At 41.1% G+C, this 16,603-nt stretch overlaps 1 protein-coding gene and 1 long non-coding RNA gene across 3 annotated transcripts in view; one reads left to right on the forward strand and one right to left on the reverse strand.

Moving 5' to 3' along the window:
- Positions 1-16,603, reverse strand: part of IGSF3 (immunoglobulin superfamily member 3) — a 158,440-nt gene that overhangs the window by 17,661 nt on the left and 124,176 nt on the right. For both annotated transcript variants that reach the window (XM_020810766.3, XM_078389816.1), the window contains one exon: positions 2,224-2,634. In XM_020810766.3, the coding sequence (XP_020666425.3) occupies positions 2,224-2,634 (411 nt within the window). The remainder of the gene's footprint in view (positions 1-2,223; positions 2,635-16,603) is intronic.
- On the forward strand, positions 14,912-15,740 carry LOC144587992 (uncharacterized). Its single transcript, XR_013543280.1, has 2 exons — positions 14,912-14,976; positions 15,582-15,740. It is a non-coding gene; the product is annotated as an uncharacterized LOC144587992 (long non-coding RNA).

Genomic DNA, 16,603 nt, shown 5'->3' on the forward strand with positions numbered 1-16,603 from the left:
AGGCTGCAGACACAACATCCACTAATGAGATTTAGGGATTGCAAATGTACCAACCAGACTATTTGGAGCAGCAGCAGGGCCTCAGTAGGGATTAAGAACTTCCCTTACAGCTGGCCTTAAGGGGACGTAACTTCTCCCAGAGTGGCTGCGTGGAGCTCTGGTTAATCTAGCACTGCGCTGTATATTTCGTAATATTAACTAGGTGGTTTCTTGTTATTTATGGTATTTTTACTGGATAATGCTAGCCATTTCCAGCACTTTTGCTGGAGAAGAAAAGCAGTGAAGAAATCCTAGCAGATACAAATCATATTTTTAAACTGATTTAATGTAAATGCTAACAAATAGCCAGTTCGACTTCCAGCATAACATGAGTGTGATTTTCTTCTGCATGTTTATTTTAGAAAATTTCTACAGTACTGGAGTTCAATGGACTTTCCATGCCCACTGCAAAGGCTGCACTGAAACGTAAAACATCACAACATATTCCATGTGTGTTGATACACCAAACAGCACTTCAGACTCTGAACATGGTACTGGTGCTGGCCAAACCCTGATCTATTTCCTCTATCCACTGGAGCAGGATTTATAAAAGTTTATCCCCCCCCCCCCCCCCCGATGACCAGCTGCACTGGCTTAGGGATTCTGGGAGATATAGGCTGAAAATTTAACTGTTGCAAGCTCTGCTCCAGAGCTGTATACGACATACACAGAAACCCAGAAATCTTGTTGCCTAGAAGGTCTGGTCTTAGTCTGACTTTTGAAACAGTCTCCACTGCCTTTCAGTAATATCACACAGGACAATTATTTCTGAAAGGGGAAAGAACGCCCCCCCCCCAAAAGCAACCTTTGTTTTCTCATATTTTCCTCATGCCTTAAATGAGTGAGTAATTCTTCTTTCCCTGGAGCTGCTGGGAGAAAGAGCCTTCAAGGACAAAATGTTTACAAGTCTACACATTTTCCCAAAGCAAGGCATGGTCAGTCAAAACCGCCAGCCCTCCCAGCGTTTTGTCCTGTAATAAGTTCACCTTCCTTCTGCTTCTCTGTTTGTTGACTGGCAGTTTACTGATTTACTGAGAGCTCCCTTATTTTCTCTACACACTATTCCTGTCAAGAAAACAAATGTTTCTTAGACCTGGTTCCCTCTTCATTAAAGGGCTGAGAGCATGGGAATGAAACTGAGACTCGTAACTTGTGCTGAGACCCAGGACATATCTAATGCTGAAGTGCGCAAGAAAGGGCAGCAAAGAAGAGGAATCTGGCAAAGAGCTTTCTCAAGCAACGAAGGCAGTTCCTCATCAAATCCCTAACATCTCAAGGGACAGGCTTTCTGTAAAAGACTCTCTGAGCACAGAGGAAGCATCCAGAAAGGTAATAACAAAGGCACTCAAAGACGGCTTCCAGGAGAACACCTGGACCAAGAAAATCATTCCTGCAGCTGGAAACAAGAGCATTTTAGGAGTTTTTTGCACTATAGATTTTCCTTTTGAATTGCAGGCTTTAGTCCATATAGTCTGCTGACACCTGACAACTTCTGTGTGGCAAAAACAGACTGGCTGCTATAGCCCAAATTCACTGCAAACTAGTGTGTAAACTGCCTGAGCCACATTATCCCTCCTCTCTTCCAATTCTACACCAGGATATAAGATAACATCTGGTGGCTCACACGAAAGGCATTCTGTCTCCAAAGTTGTCCACATGCAAGAAATAAGTGTAATGTTTGTTTATTTCATTTTATTTCTACCCCACCTTTCTGGGGTGGTTCAGGGGCCCATAGTGGCTAAAGCATCCTTCACTTCATGCTCTCCAGTAACTTGTATTCATAGATATGGTGGCTCTGGTACTGAAAGCAGTAAATTCAGTTTGATCACCTGCATTCTGGGTGGCACAGTAAAGAAAGTAAACGAAGCTGCAGTGATGCTCCTGGTGGATACACCTTTAGCAGCAAGCATCCAGTAGACTCAGGATATGTAAAGCTGATACGAACAGCAGCCCAATTTGTGTTTGGAGTGAAGTATGATGATGGAGGATGGATAAAATGGCAGTAATCAGAAAACAAAAGTATTAGACACCGTGCAAAATGAAGAGCGGATGCTCCTTTGAAATAACTAATTATTCAATTCATCTGCATGAGAAGATGACCTTGGTAAGAGATGACTATGCACAGCCACCTCCACCAGCCCACCCTATTCATATGGGGCCTTCACGGCCCATGCAGTGTGATACCTGGCAACTTGACAGTGACTTCAGTCCGACCAGAAACTTCCTCAGCCAGCTTATACCAGGCATGGTTGGGGTTGAGCAGCCATTCCTCCACATGACAGTAATAGCTGCCGCTGTCGCTGACCTGAGCTCTCTGGACTGTGAGGCTAAAGAGTCCCCCAGACAATGACCTTTCAAACTGCAGCCTTCCTTTCAGCCCCTCTTCCTCGGCATAGGTGCCGTACTCAAACACAGAGCTGTGGGTGGTCTTCAGAATGAGCTTCCCATCTGTGTCTGAGGGTTTGTGGACATACCACAGGACAGCAAAGTGAGAGTCTGGGCTGGTCTGAGACTTCACAGAGCAGTTCAGAGGGATGGGTCCATTCTCCACAAGGGTGATGCTCCGCTTTGACTTGCTGACCTGCAATTTTGTCACTGGAGGAAATGGAAAAAAGAAAGACAGTTAATGAAAAAAAGAAAGCTGCATTTCTTGAACATGGGAAGAAATTCGATTATTTTTATTCATTAGTTTGTTCATTCTGTCCTATATATGTAGTGCCTCTGTACAAGTTTGAAATGCCTTTCCTTCACAATAGTGGGACATCATTGTCGTAACATTGCAGAGCTAGATGGGACCCTTTGGAGCCTTTTCAAGTCACACATTTCTGCTTTGTTTCTGTATCTTGCTGGGGCAGCTGAGTTGTCATTGTCTTCATCCCAACAATGCTCACAATTCTCAATACTATCTGTGTACTATGGAAACCTGAGACATGCCTGCCACATTTAGTCTAGTTATTTCCTCTGTGTAGATACTTTCAGCTTAGGGTACCAAAAAGAAGGAAGTGTAGCTTGATAGCCAGATGGATGGTAAAGAAATTGAATGAATGAATGAATAAGCAAGCAAGTTTAGGACACACTTGTATTTATGGCAGTTGATTGGATTGAACATGCTACTCCTCTCTCATACCCATATTTATGTTGCATTTTACAATAAGTGAGTAATCAAAGCCCATTTTTATCAGATAAATTTGCCTTTCTTTCAACTTTATTCCGTCTTTGATAAACCTGGGAATGTGTGAGCAAACATAAACTGACTGACAGACCATTAAAGGATAACTGTCTATGCAAATGCAAGAGTATGTAATACCTTTTATTTTCTTTCCCCAATCCCACAGTGCAAAAAATCCAAACCTTTGCTACAGAGACAGTAAGAGGACCAGCCTCACAAGAAGAACTTACTATCTCTGCCACACACGTAACATCAATTTCTGGACTTTTTTTCTTGCACCATCCATGAAGGGGTGTGCTTAGAGCTGAAGGAAGTGGATTTCATCCACGAAAGCTTGCTATTTATTTTATTTTTAGTGGTCCAATAAAGGGTATCACCTACTCTTGCATTTATGTAATCTGAATTGCAAAGGATAATGAAGAAAATTAGAAACCCCGTATAATCCCCATCAAACAAAGAAGTAGAGCACACCAAACATTTTATAAACTACCTTCAATTACTACTTCCAACTGTAAAAAATCCAAGAATACTTACTATAGCAACACAACAGGCAATCTAATGAAGCTATAATCTCAATTACAAATGTACCTAAAGTGGTTTCTAGAGCAAGAGACACCTCAAAACTAAGGTCATGTTTTTCTTCCTACTTACACTGTTGTTACATGCCAATCAAATCCACTCTAACTTAAGGCAATACTATGAATGAGCGATCTCCAAAATCTTCTATCTTCAGCAGACCTGTTCAACTCTTGTAAACTCAAGCCTATGGCTTCCTTTAAAGTAGAGATCACCAACCCCCAGTGCCAGTCTGTGGTCTGAGCTGGACTGGGCCACACAGACAGACCTCCCACCCAAACCCCTGCACACACGCACCCCCGCAGAGCTGATTTGCGCATGCACCTGAGCTCCAGCGCACCCATGCGAGCGCTGCACCACCGTTTACACATGCACCCGAGTGCCTGCACAAACACTACCATTTGCGCATGCACACAAGCGCCCACACAAGCGCATGCACGCTCATTTGTGCATGTGTATGAGTGCAGGGGGTGCTCCTCCTTCCCCAGCCAGTCCGCAGGGTGAAAAAGTTTGGGGACCCCTGCTTTAAAGAATAAATCCATCTCATATCTGGTCTTCCTCTCTTCCTGCTGCCTTCAACTTTTCCCAGCATTTTTGGGTTTTTGCAGTGCTTCTTGCCTTCTTATGATGTGCCCAAAGTAGGGGAGCTTCAGTTTCATCATTTCTGCCCTCAAAGAAAGTCCAGGTTTGATTAGATCTATTTGTTTGTCTTTCTGGGAATCTGTGGTATCTGTAAAGCTCTCCTCTAAAATCATATTTCAAATGAATCAATCTTCTTCCTGACAGCTTTCTTCACTATCCAGCTTTCATACCATACATAGTAATCAGGAATGCAATACAATCAATCATGTTGGTTGCTTGGAAAATTAGAGCAATGGGTCAGGATTTGTTCCTTTAAGTGAACAAGGGGTTAAATTTAATATTGTAGTAGAGAATGCGAAGTCATGCGTGTAAGTGAAGCCAAGTAATGACTGATGACATACAGGTGGGACAAGCTTATGTAATGCTTGTTGACCATGATCATCTGCCATCTGTGCTGTGACAGCAGTATATAAGCAAGAGAGTCAGAACAGAACCTTGCCACTCAGTTGTGAGTCTGGTGTGGCCATTTGCTTTACTTGAATATGTATATAATGTTGCTCAGAGATATCTATGTCAATGTATATGTTGCCATGTACAGTATATATATCTAACCAAGTCTAACGCATAATGTTATAAATTGTATCAGAACTCTCTCCATGCATTTTTCTCACGTTTGCATCTTTACTCTGCTAAATGAAGTAGGAGGATTAGAAGCAGCCAGATAAGAGGTTCTGTGGTAACTTGTTGTCTTTAGTTCCAAGGTTTTTTGTTTTTTTCAAACAGAGTGCTCTTACAAGCTTCATATCCAATCTGACTTCAAGTTTTTGAAGAGGTAGGAGCCATATAAAGCCTCTGGAGTTGGCCCCATGCCAACACAATGGTCCCAAAATTACTGTACTCCTTAGCATTTCCTTTCCGGTGGATTGGAGTGTATATATTGTACATTGCTAGGTCTGTGAGTCATCATTTTATTTTCCACATTTGTTAGCATATGCTTGTTCAGATTTTGACGAGTCTGTGTCTTGAAATATTTCTACCATTATTCCATCTACCCTGGTGATTTATTTCTTCCCGGTGCATTCTGAAAGCTTTCACTTCACTTTCTAGAACTGGAGATTCTTCATCAAAGGATTTTTTTCCAAAGGAATCTGTCATCCTTTTTATCTGTTGTGCACAGATCTTCAGTATACGGTTTCCACCTTCTCTTTATTTTCTCCTGGTCAGACACTGTGCTTCTTGGTTTATCTTTCAGCATTCCTAATTGAGGCTTCAATTTCCCTTCAATTTCTTGGATCTTTTGGAGGATATCCCTTGTTTTTCCACTTTTGTTGTCCTCTTTTATTTTTTTGCACTGGACATTATAATACTTCTCTTTGTCTCTATGTGGCAGTTGCAGAAAAGCTGTATCCATGATTCTGATTGGAGATGAGCATGAGCCACAGTTTGGAATGGTTCGGCACAGTGCCTACACAGGCATTCCGTGGGTGACACATTTCCCTTGCTTGCCTCCTCTGGGTGATCACCCACTCATTGGCAGGAGCATGCTTCCCTCCTCTACCTCCTTGGACGATTGCTCACTCAGAAGAGGAGAAGGGTAAGGAAGCCTGTGCTGCTGCCAGTGAGTAGAAGATCACCCGCAGGAGGCAGAGGAGGGAAGTGGACTCCTGCTGGTGAGTAGGTGATCGCCTGAGGAGGCACGCTTGCCTAAAAGCTTTTTAATTTCATCTACTTCACCACCTGTAATTGGAGCATAGACTTGAATGGTGGTTATGTTGATAGGTTTTCCTAGAAGTCTAATCGATATTATTCAGTCAGACCTTGCATTATAGCTGCTGCCTATGCCACATATCACCTCAGTATTAGAGCCACTCAATTTCTTCTAAGTGTGTCATTTCCAGAGTAGAACATTTTGTAGGTGTCTGAATGGAAATCTTCCATTCCAGTTCACTTTAATTCACTGACACCAAGCACAGCAATGCTTAAATGTTCAATTTCTTGCTTTATGGTTTCCAGTTTACTTTGATTCATACTTCTCAGGTTCCATGTTCCAACTGTGTGTGTTGCACAGCCCTGGACTTTCCTTTCACATCTGTTTGCTCTTCTGCAGTAGTTTATTCAGTGTTTTTCAACTTGGGAGTCTCCTCTTCCAGTACTATTTCTTGTTTCATTTCGAACTGTCTCATTATACAGTTTTCAAGGGCATAAAGGTTCAGCAGTGGTTTATCACTGCCTTCTTCTGCACAGAACTAAAAAAAAGTTAGTTTGAGTATCACTGCTATTGTTCTATTCCCATCGCCACTGGAACTATCCATTATCTTTTGCTGATGTGGCCATTATTCCTGAAGAGAGTGGATGCACTTGAGTCTGTTGCCTCAGCTGTGAAACTTCCACCTTGGGTGGTCATGCTCATAAAGAAATGTAGCCTCCTGACAGCATTGCTCTTGGCTTCTCTAACACACTTGAAACCTCTCACTATGTTAAGGCGTGCACCCAAGAAGGGGCTTAATAGCAGTATCTCCTGAAGTTTGAGTCCTGGAATTTTATGATATTGTAACAAAAGAAATTGTAACAAAATGCAAAATAGTAATTTACCTTTATTCACCTATACCTACTCGCTATCAACATCAACACAAACACACAGTTTGTCATGAGAGTCTATTGATTTGTAACACACTTGGACACCCTATTCCCCATGAACCCAGAAAACCCTTACTTGGTTAACCATTACTTGTCAGATTGTTTTAGAAGGAATAGAGTGCTATATACAAAAGATTCCAAAGAAAATAGGCAGTTCTTGTGAACTATAGGACTTTGCTGTTCTAATAAAACATGCAAGGTTTATGCATCCAGGCAACACATTAAGAAGTTCCCCTGGAGCCTATACTGCCACTGGCTTTAATCAGTATGCTAATAAAGTCTAGATAGCTGTGCGATGCAATGACATGACATATAGAGGAAAAGAACTCTCATCTTTTCTCTCTGGGGAGCTTGTTTTAATAGGAAGGCTTAGGCTCATACTGCTGAGTGGATACTTTCCACCTTATTAATTTTAGGAGAATAACCTCAGCAACCAAGAGGGGGCAACCTGACCCAGTGCACCTTCCTGGCTGGTATCAAGGAGGAAAAGGTTATTTCATGTCTCTGTCAGTGCCCCAAGTCCTTGAGATGAAAAAGCAATAAGGCAAGGGATCCGATTCACAGAATTTTTATTCCTCCCACTGCTGCACCCCTTCCCTAGCTAACAGTTTATTTTTAATTGGTGCTGGATTATTTTCTGGCACAGTTGCTAAGGAAACCTCAGTTGCTATGGAAACTGTATATGTTAAATGGACAGCCTATATCTGTTAATGAAGTACCACACACACACAATTCACACATGTGTACAACAAAACATACTATCTGTAGTTACCCTTTCCCCCCGAAAATAAGACCTAACCTGAAAATAAGACCTAGTATGATTTTTCAGGATGCTAGTAATATAAGCCCTACCCCAAAAATAAGTCCTAGTTAAGTGAAACCCCGCCCTCCACCATTGTGCAGCAACGAGAAGATGATATGACTGTAAAATAAAACATCCCCTGAAAATAAGCCCTAATGCATTTTTTGGAGCAAAAAATTAATATAACACCCTGTCTTATTTTCGAGGAAACACGGTACAGTATTTTGCTGGAAATATCCTGCAATTGCACCTTGTGGCACAAAACAGTTTTTAACATTTGAAAATAATTTCCTGAAAAATGGGTAATGTAAAACAAACTCTCTCTCTGTGTGTGTGTACATGCATGTGGCATATATGGTTACCTTCTTTAAAACACTGTTGTTATCCTGAATTTCCAGGATGAAACAATTGAATTAAAAAAGGATATCATTTGTCCCAGTTTTCTTTCTCCCAACTTGTACATATGTGATGCTAAGATTGGAAAATGAGATTATTTTTAAATATCTGGCACTTTGATATAGCAGTCTTTTGCTTGGTGTGTATGTGCACAAATGTGCATCCTGGCAAAAGCAAGAACCTGCCAGTTCCTACCCGTACCACAGGATCTGATGGCCAGTTGAAGCATTAACTGTGCAACAACATAAGACTTAACACAGCAAAGTTTGCTTCGAATTCTAGCTGTTAAAAGTTTTAGCCAGAGTAGAAGAAGCCATAAAATCAACCTTGCAAATGAAGCAGGTCCATGCGTGGCCTCTTCTAGCTTTGGAGAGTGCACTGGGGTGGCTGCATTGTCAGAGGACCACCAAACTTTTGGAGCTATTCCTGATTTAAAGAGTGATGGCCCATCATCTGTAAGGCTGTTTCCCTCCATCAACCTCAAAAGTGCCACCCAGCAGAGCTTGGCTCCCCCGGCCCCTATTCAGCTGGTGAATTCTGTGAGTTGTAGCCCAAAGAAGTAACTTTTCCAGGCTCTGTTACTCAATGGCTCTGCTTTTCTCTCTTCTACTCATAGAGCTAGTAGTGCTATAATACTAAGGAACTCTCTCTCTCTCTCTCTCTCTCTCTCTCTCTCTCTCTCTCTCTCTCTCTCTCTCTCTCTCTGTGCCAAATTGTTACTCAATGTTGACATGGAGCAAATGTATCTATTCCATATTTTCCTTTTATCCTCTTCCTCCCACCTTTCCCCATTTGTGTTTGTATGAGCATGTCGAACTATTACTCAGTTTTGACATGGAACAAATGTATTTGTCCCGTATTTTCCTTTCCCCCATTTCCTTCCCCCTTTTCCCATTTAATTTTGCCAAGAGGAGATGACAGACTGCAGAATGATAGTCCCCGATAGCAAGGTGGCACTGGTGATAAATGTCTTCACCCATTCTGTGGCATTCTGTACCACAAGATGTTGTGATAGCCACATGATATAGAGATAAGGCTACTGAATTAATAGCTATTAACCATGATGAGTATAGATTAAAATGCTCTGTTGAGATGCAGCATGCCTCTGAATGCCAGTTGCTGGGAAATGTGAGTGGAAGGGGGTATGCCTGTCAAAGGTTGAAATTTTAGATTTATGAAGTGTAAAAATGATTAAGCGGTTTATGAGAAATATAGCCCTGGAAATGGGGGTTGTGACTAGAGATGGAGGCATTCGTATATGAATTTCTCGCCACAGGTGCAGATAATGAGGGTCTGGCCCCCTGGGGCCAGACTGACCAGTCATGATTCCGCCGCTCCAGGGAGCTCGGTAGAGCCGTTCTTTCACTCTATTGCTCATGATAGATTAGCCAATCCTGGCAGAAGGTGGGATGACAAGCCTCTCTGCCAGGTCTCAGTGGCTAATCCAGTGGTCCCCAACCTTTTTGGGTCCGTGGACCAGTTGGGGGGTGTGGGCTCCGTGTGTGGGGAGGGCACACCTGCACTCACGGGTGGGTGTGTCATGCCTGCGGTTGGGCGTGCGTGCAACTCGCCCCTCTGCAAGTGTGACACACCCACTGTGCATGCGTGCGGGGGGGCAGAGATCCATGTCCGCAGCCCAGTTCTAGGAAACCCACAGACTGGCACCAGGCCGCGGACTGGGGGTCGGGGACCCCTGGGCTAATCCATCACAAGCAACAGAGAGCTATGAAGGCTCCATGGAGCTCGTGGAAGCAGCGAAATTGTGAGTGGCCAGTCTGGCCCCAGGGGGGCGGACCCTCATTATCTGCACCTGCGGAGGGATATTTGTATATGAATACCCCCATCTCTAGTTGTGACCATAGAATGGAGGTTTGAATAACAATGCACTGTCTATTAGAGCAGTGGTCCCCAACTTTGGACCTCCAGATGTCCTTCTCTGTTGGTCATTCAGCATTCCTAATATAAGTTTGATTTTTTCCTTTGATTTCCTGGAGAGACTGTTCCCTCACTTTTTTTGTTCTCATCTGTTTCTTTGCACTGGTGGTTATTGTAGGTACAGTATAACACAGGATATAAAAGGAAAAGATGCCCTAGAAGACAAACAGCTAGCTTTATAGCCTGGCAAAATACATGTAAAGGTTACTGGCTCCATAAGACTTTAGCAAAGCACATTGTAATCCAGTAGGATCTTTAACCCTGGTAGAACCCATAGAAAAAGCATATGCTTCTCTACTAGAGTGAAGCCAATAGAAGAATACTTTAGCTGTGTTTCAATGGCAAAACCACTGTTCTTGTTTACAAAAAATCTAATTTTCTGCAATACATAATTTCCAGATTATTTGCCAATTAGCCACCAACCAAGTGTGTTGATATCTGTTTTCCTAAATATACTGGAACAATGAGCAAAATACAAATATAGCAAAGCAGGCAGGAGTCAAAGAAGCAGTGGGCTTCATTACGAGAAACAGACAACACACATAAACAAAGAGATCCTGGATTTCCCTCCATAGATTCAAAATGGCAAATACAATGGTTCAGGTGAGAAAACTTCATATTTTTCATGTTTCTGGATATGCTAAAGGCTATAATCAATTGCTCAAAACTATAATGCTTAAAGTTATAACTTCTGGAAATGCAATCTTTATTTTAGGTTCACTGTCTGCTTTTTTGTACTCTCTGATTATGCTTCTTAAGGCTATAAGCTCCTGCATGTTTAGAAAGTAATTTAAAACTTCTTCTTGGTATTTTTATTGTTCTTTTATGCTCCAACAAATGTTTAAACGTTTTGAACCATGACTTAAGTATTTGCCTGCAAATTAAGTTCAATCTTCATGTATTTGTGCCAACAGTTTTTTTTATAGCTGTAAGAACAATGGATAATTTTTACACATTTTAAACAACTTTACCTGTAGCTTTTCTTAGCTGCAAGAATGGATTTCTGCTTAAGCATTTAAACCTGTAATTTCCCATAAGTGACTGTATGACTGGATTGCCGTACAACTGAAGTAGGAGCACTTGTAACCTCCAGCTTAGATGTTTTCAATAATTTTGGATAGATGGACTCATACATTTCAGACATATGGGACATAAAAGCAATTAGATGAATAAAAATGGTAGAATTAGACAAGATGATGTTTTGGATGTGAATGTCTAGAGAGGGCCTTACTTCACCTTGAATGAAACAATGCTTTATTCTTATACTCTCCAGAGAAATGGGGCATTTAAACAACATAACTTACACCTTGGTATCCAGATAAACTTAATAAGATTGGCATTGTTATCTGATCTCACACTGAAATTAACCGTATAAGGGAAAAATGTCACCTGTGATGGACCCTGACAGAATCAAACTACCAAGGAGTGTTATAATATTATAGTGTTCTGAGGACTTTGTTTGAGTGTCATACATTTGACCTCGGCACTACTGAGATTCCATCCTGCTTCGGGGCTTCATGTAGGCAGCTGATTGGCTAGCATGGAATAGAATTCTGGACAAGTTAGGCATAGTTCCTCGCATGTTATTCTTACCTACCTCATTATATAACTGACATCAGCATATATTCTTAGACTCAAGGTAAATGGCAATCGGACTGTGTTCAATGTGGAAGTATTAGGACCAGCTAAAGACTTGAATAAAACAAGGTGTTACAATGTAATAAAAAGACACGGGTCTCAATGGCAGAGCACCTTTTCTTGCTGAAGGCACATCTATATTTGAACAATATATATACCAAAAGTCATAGTTGTTTCTCTTTTCAATTTCATGGCTAGGTAGTAATCATGTAACGGACATAGCCAGTGGCAATCTCTCCCCTACAGATGCATATTAGGTATGGAGAAATGGACCAAACTAGTAGTTGCTGTTAATATCTTAATAAATCAAAGCTTCTTTGCCACATCTGCTCAAAGCATTAGAGACGTACAAAAAATAGTATGGAAGACCGTACTAATGCCTGTGTATTACTAAATCCAATCACTACATGATTGTTGGGGATTATGGAGGAAGCAGGCAAAACAATTAAAATAAGACACTGCCAGGCTTGGCTAGGGAGATCACTACTATGGTACTGAAGTTGCTGAATCCTCCAAGCAGAGAAGTTGCTTCATCCTGTCAAGGTATAACAAGCCACAGCATGTTACACCTGGGATTTAAAATTAACCTCCAGCACAATTATTCTACCAATGATAGCTTCCTTAGCCTGAGGGCACAATGCAATCACAATCTCTCAGTACACAAAAAGAAGCAAACCCATCTGGTGACTGAAATGGCCTTATCATAAGCAAGAATGGGAATTTGCCAAGGAGAAATGTAATCATGTAGTAGAATTTATCCATAGAGTTTCAGATTCCCCATTTTCCCATATCCCCATTCAGGCACAAACATTAGGAAAGAATGTCAAACTCTAGTAGTCAGATCATATTTTAAGATGTCTCCAGAAAAATCTGCAACTGTCAAAGGCTTTCTTTAACATTTGGGCTGCACCATCAGTCAAAAAAGAGAACATGACAATATTTGGTGTAGTCATCAAGCATAGAACCCCCCCAACACTTAAAATAATATTATTTGAAAATATATAGTATTGACATTTATACCCACAAAAACCTTAGGAGATATACAGTCACTGTTATTCTTCTAATAAAAATACATAATGTCATGAATGATCTACTTAGGGGTCACCTAGCAAGCAGGAAAGATTTGAACTTTCATATACGAAGTTCAGAGTAATTCTTCCAGCCACCACAAACAAATGGTGCCATTTCACTTGCTTTTTGGATATTTTGGGGCAGTAAGTCTCCCTTCTTCTTTATTCTCTGTTCTCCTATGCACAAACCTATCTTTAAAGCTTCGAATGAGGAGATATGTGCATTACATTTTAATTCATAAATTCTATAACATGCATTAAGAAGATCATACCTCTTTGTCCAATGCACATCCTATATAAGAAAGCAAGAAAGACAATGTGACGACTGCCCACATCACTCATATTCATGAGATGGTTTGCATGAACCTATGAGAGTACTGGAGAGGTGGAGTCAGCAGCTACATGAGGCTTGGCAGGAGAAGGAAGAGTCAGATAGGGCTGGTTAGTCAAAGAGAGAAGGAACAGATACTGAGAGAGATAGAGCTGGTTAGGAAAATAGGTAGAGAAGGCGGTAACGATATAGCAAGCGAAAAGAAGTACGTACTGAGAGGACTGTTGATGATTTGCTTATGTATAATGTGTATCTGAGAAACTTCTATTAATCTGCTTCACTTCAATAAATAAGTTCTGTTTCTGTTCACAAGGCACGTTTTTGGCCAAACATCATTTATATTGTGGATTGAGGTAATCTACTGTTGGCAGCGAGAAGAAAATGCGACATGCGCCTTTGTGAGGGAAAGACAAGCAGGGGCTACAAGGGCAAACGCACAGAGTGTATGGTCTTTACTGGACACTACATTATTTCTGCCAGCCATGCAGCTCAAGAGTTACAAATGTCTGGATGGGTTGCCCAAGGGCAACTGTCGCTAATATGAAACATGGTGTTGCAGATATACTTTCAACACCTGCCTGATCCGCCCCATGGAAGCACAGGAATCACTAAGCCTCATAAAACCCTTGGATCTCCAGACCAAAGTTTCACACACGAACAGCTTAGCAAAGGTTTCCTTTTGTGAGGGAGTTTTAAAAACATCTTCTATGATATCTCGTAAGACAAAAGGGAGGGCATTAACTACTATGAGCTCTCTCTCTTCGGGAGTGAAATGTAGATGCAGGCTGCTTTGCCCAGAATTCAAATGAACAATATACAGTATCATGTGTCTAGCTGAAGATGCTCCTGGCAAAATGTTCCATTTAGGAAAGGAGGAAGATTTGTTGAAGAACTATAAAGTAGTGGAGATGGGAGAGTGAGGAGAGTGAGGAAGATGGTATGCTGATGTATAGACAAAGCAGTTTCCCAAACCAGTAGAGTCCCGTGGGATACCATTCATCTGAGCCAAGGGGGAGTCAGAGGCTGCTGCTTTGTCCCACTTTGAAGGCACGCTTCCCCAGAGGCTAGCAATCTTCAAAGCCAATCTTCTTCTAGAGAAAACTTATGAAATATTACAAAGTCTCCCAGTGTTTGTCCTAGTTTTTATAGCCTCTGACAGAATCTGGCCTTTTTGATGTAGAAGAAGGAAGGGCAATCAGATGAGGAACAACAAGTAGAGATAGGTTAAGAGCTGCAGGATAATCATGCACATGTATATGAATAAATATGCCTAAATACACACACAAACACACACACACGCACACACACACACTGCTATACCAGCTAATTTAGATGTGGAGCTGCATGACCAAAACATCACAGATTTTCCAGCTTGGGCTTGTAACATCTGAAATCTATTTGGCAATACAGCACATAATAAAACATGGCCAAGGCTTCTATGGCCTCTTAACACACTTTTTCAAACATATATACTACATGCTCCTGAAGAAGTGGGCTATAATCCACAAAAACATCTGTCAAGTGAAACCTGTCAGTTTTTATTATGCAATAAGGTTCTTTTGCAGTCACAGTGGTGGTGGTAGTACTACTTCAAGTACCAATATGACACATCTTTTGTTACAGTGCATACAGTTCCTTTCAGAGCTGTGCTTTACAGTCCCCAAACAATGGAGAAGAATTTTTGCACCGGTATTTCCACAAGATTTTCTGTCAAGGGACAGAGAAGGAAGTCTCTAAACAGGTTTTCTCATCAAAACAGATTATTCATACAGCTTCTAGGTCAGAGGCTCCATCTTACAAGGTAAGAAAGTTATCAATTGGCCTTCATGGTGTTGGAGACTTTCCACTTTGATACCACACAATGCATATGTAAACCCCTAAAAAACTGCATTTTTGTGAATCTTGGAATGAATTAGCATGAGGGTGTTTTAATTTGATTTAGTTTTTTTTTCCAATGGAAGGAAGGAAGTTGGCAGATGTAGCTGACATAGATAGTGCTGCTTAAGAATTATTAAGTAGAAAAAAGACGCAGGAGCCATATTAATGGCAGTTCCTTCTGCACAAGGATTATGGCAACGAACAAGGCAGCAAGAGGAGGTCACAGTGAGGTCAATTTACTCCCTTGGAGAATTAAAGACAAATAAAAAAAATAATATAATTACAACGAAGGACAGAGACTCAAATTATGTGGCCAGCTCCCCAAGGTACAGGGTAGCCTGGCTCTTGCATGCCTTATTCTCTTGCACAGCAGAACAAAATTTCTACTCAGAACTGGATTAACAATGCTGGAAATTGCATTAGGCAACATGGGCGGCTGGATGGTGCAATAAGAGTATGAACAAGGGAAATAACATTAGGCTGTGCTACTATTATTAGTGCTGTTATTAACTTGTCACTTCACTCTAGTGTTCCAGTAACAATGAATTATTGCCTGAAAGCAAGCCAACATGATTGAATTATAGGGGAGGAGAAGGGACAACAGCTTCTTGGTAAGTATGACAATATTAACTATCCTAAGGATCTTACAACAATGACTGTTTTTCCCCTCTTCCACTTGCCTCCCCCTTCAACATGTAAAAGCAAGCTACAGTACAGAAAACTTTCAGAGCAGAGTCTTCATCAAAGGACTTTCCAATACATTCAATGCACTGCAAGCAACAGCAGCTGTATTTCTTATCCTACATACTTTGCTTGACAAACTGTTGCCCCACTCTGATACACACTGACTAGCTGCAGATATCCAGTCTATTTAGTATATCAATATTTCACTTTTTAAGGTAAAATATGACCAATTTACCCCATCAAATAACTGTTCTCACAAGACTGATTTCTACATTGCTATGTTACAAGGATATATCCCCTTACACTGCAGACAGGAAGATTCATTAACCAAGTTCAACTTTTGATGGAATCGTTTTTTGCTGTTCAGATTTTGATGGAATAGCTATCAAAAGTTGTAATTAAGACTCTCATTACAGGCACTTCATCTGCTTCTTGAATTCACTGCATCTCTCTCTACCATAGTATCACATCAATATGCACAGCATGAATTCAAGGGCTGATACCGGAAATGAGCCCACTTGTCAACTGAAACAGTCAGCTGGCACCACTGTCCATTTCTTCCATATGACAAGATCAGAAGACAGGAACAAGGTTTCCTCAGAAACAGCCCCAAACTTCTTTGGAATCTCCTTCCTGAACAGATTAGGAAGGTTTCAGTACTGCTGTCTCTTTTGAAAGGCTGAAATGCCTTCAGATTTCATCAAGCCTTTAAGTGAGGAATGCAAGTTCTGGATTTTACTTGCATTGATGGCAATCTCTCCCTCTCTCCCCTTGTATAATACTGTAAGTCATTTTGAATTAATGGAAAAATGGCATACAAAGATTTTAATAAATCAAGGATATTTATTCCTGTTTGTAGAGCAGTA

The sequence above is a fragment of the Pogona vitticeps genome, chromosome 3, assembly GCF_051106095.1.
Source record: "Pogona vitticeps strain Pit_001003342236 chromosome 3, PviZW2.1, whole genome shotgun sequence".
In the NCBI taxonomy this organism is placed as follows: Eukaryota; Metazoa; Chordata; class Lepidosauria; order Squamata; family Agamidae; genus Pogona; species Pogona vitticeps.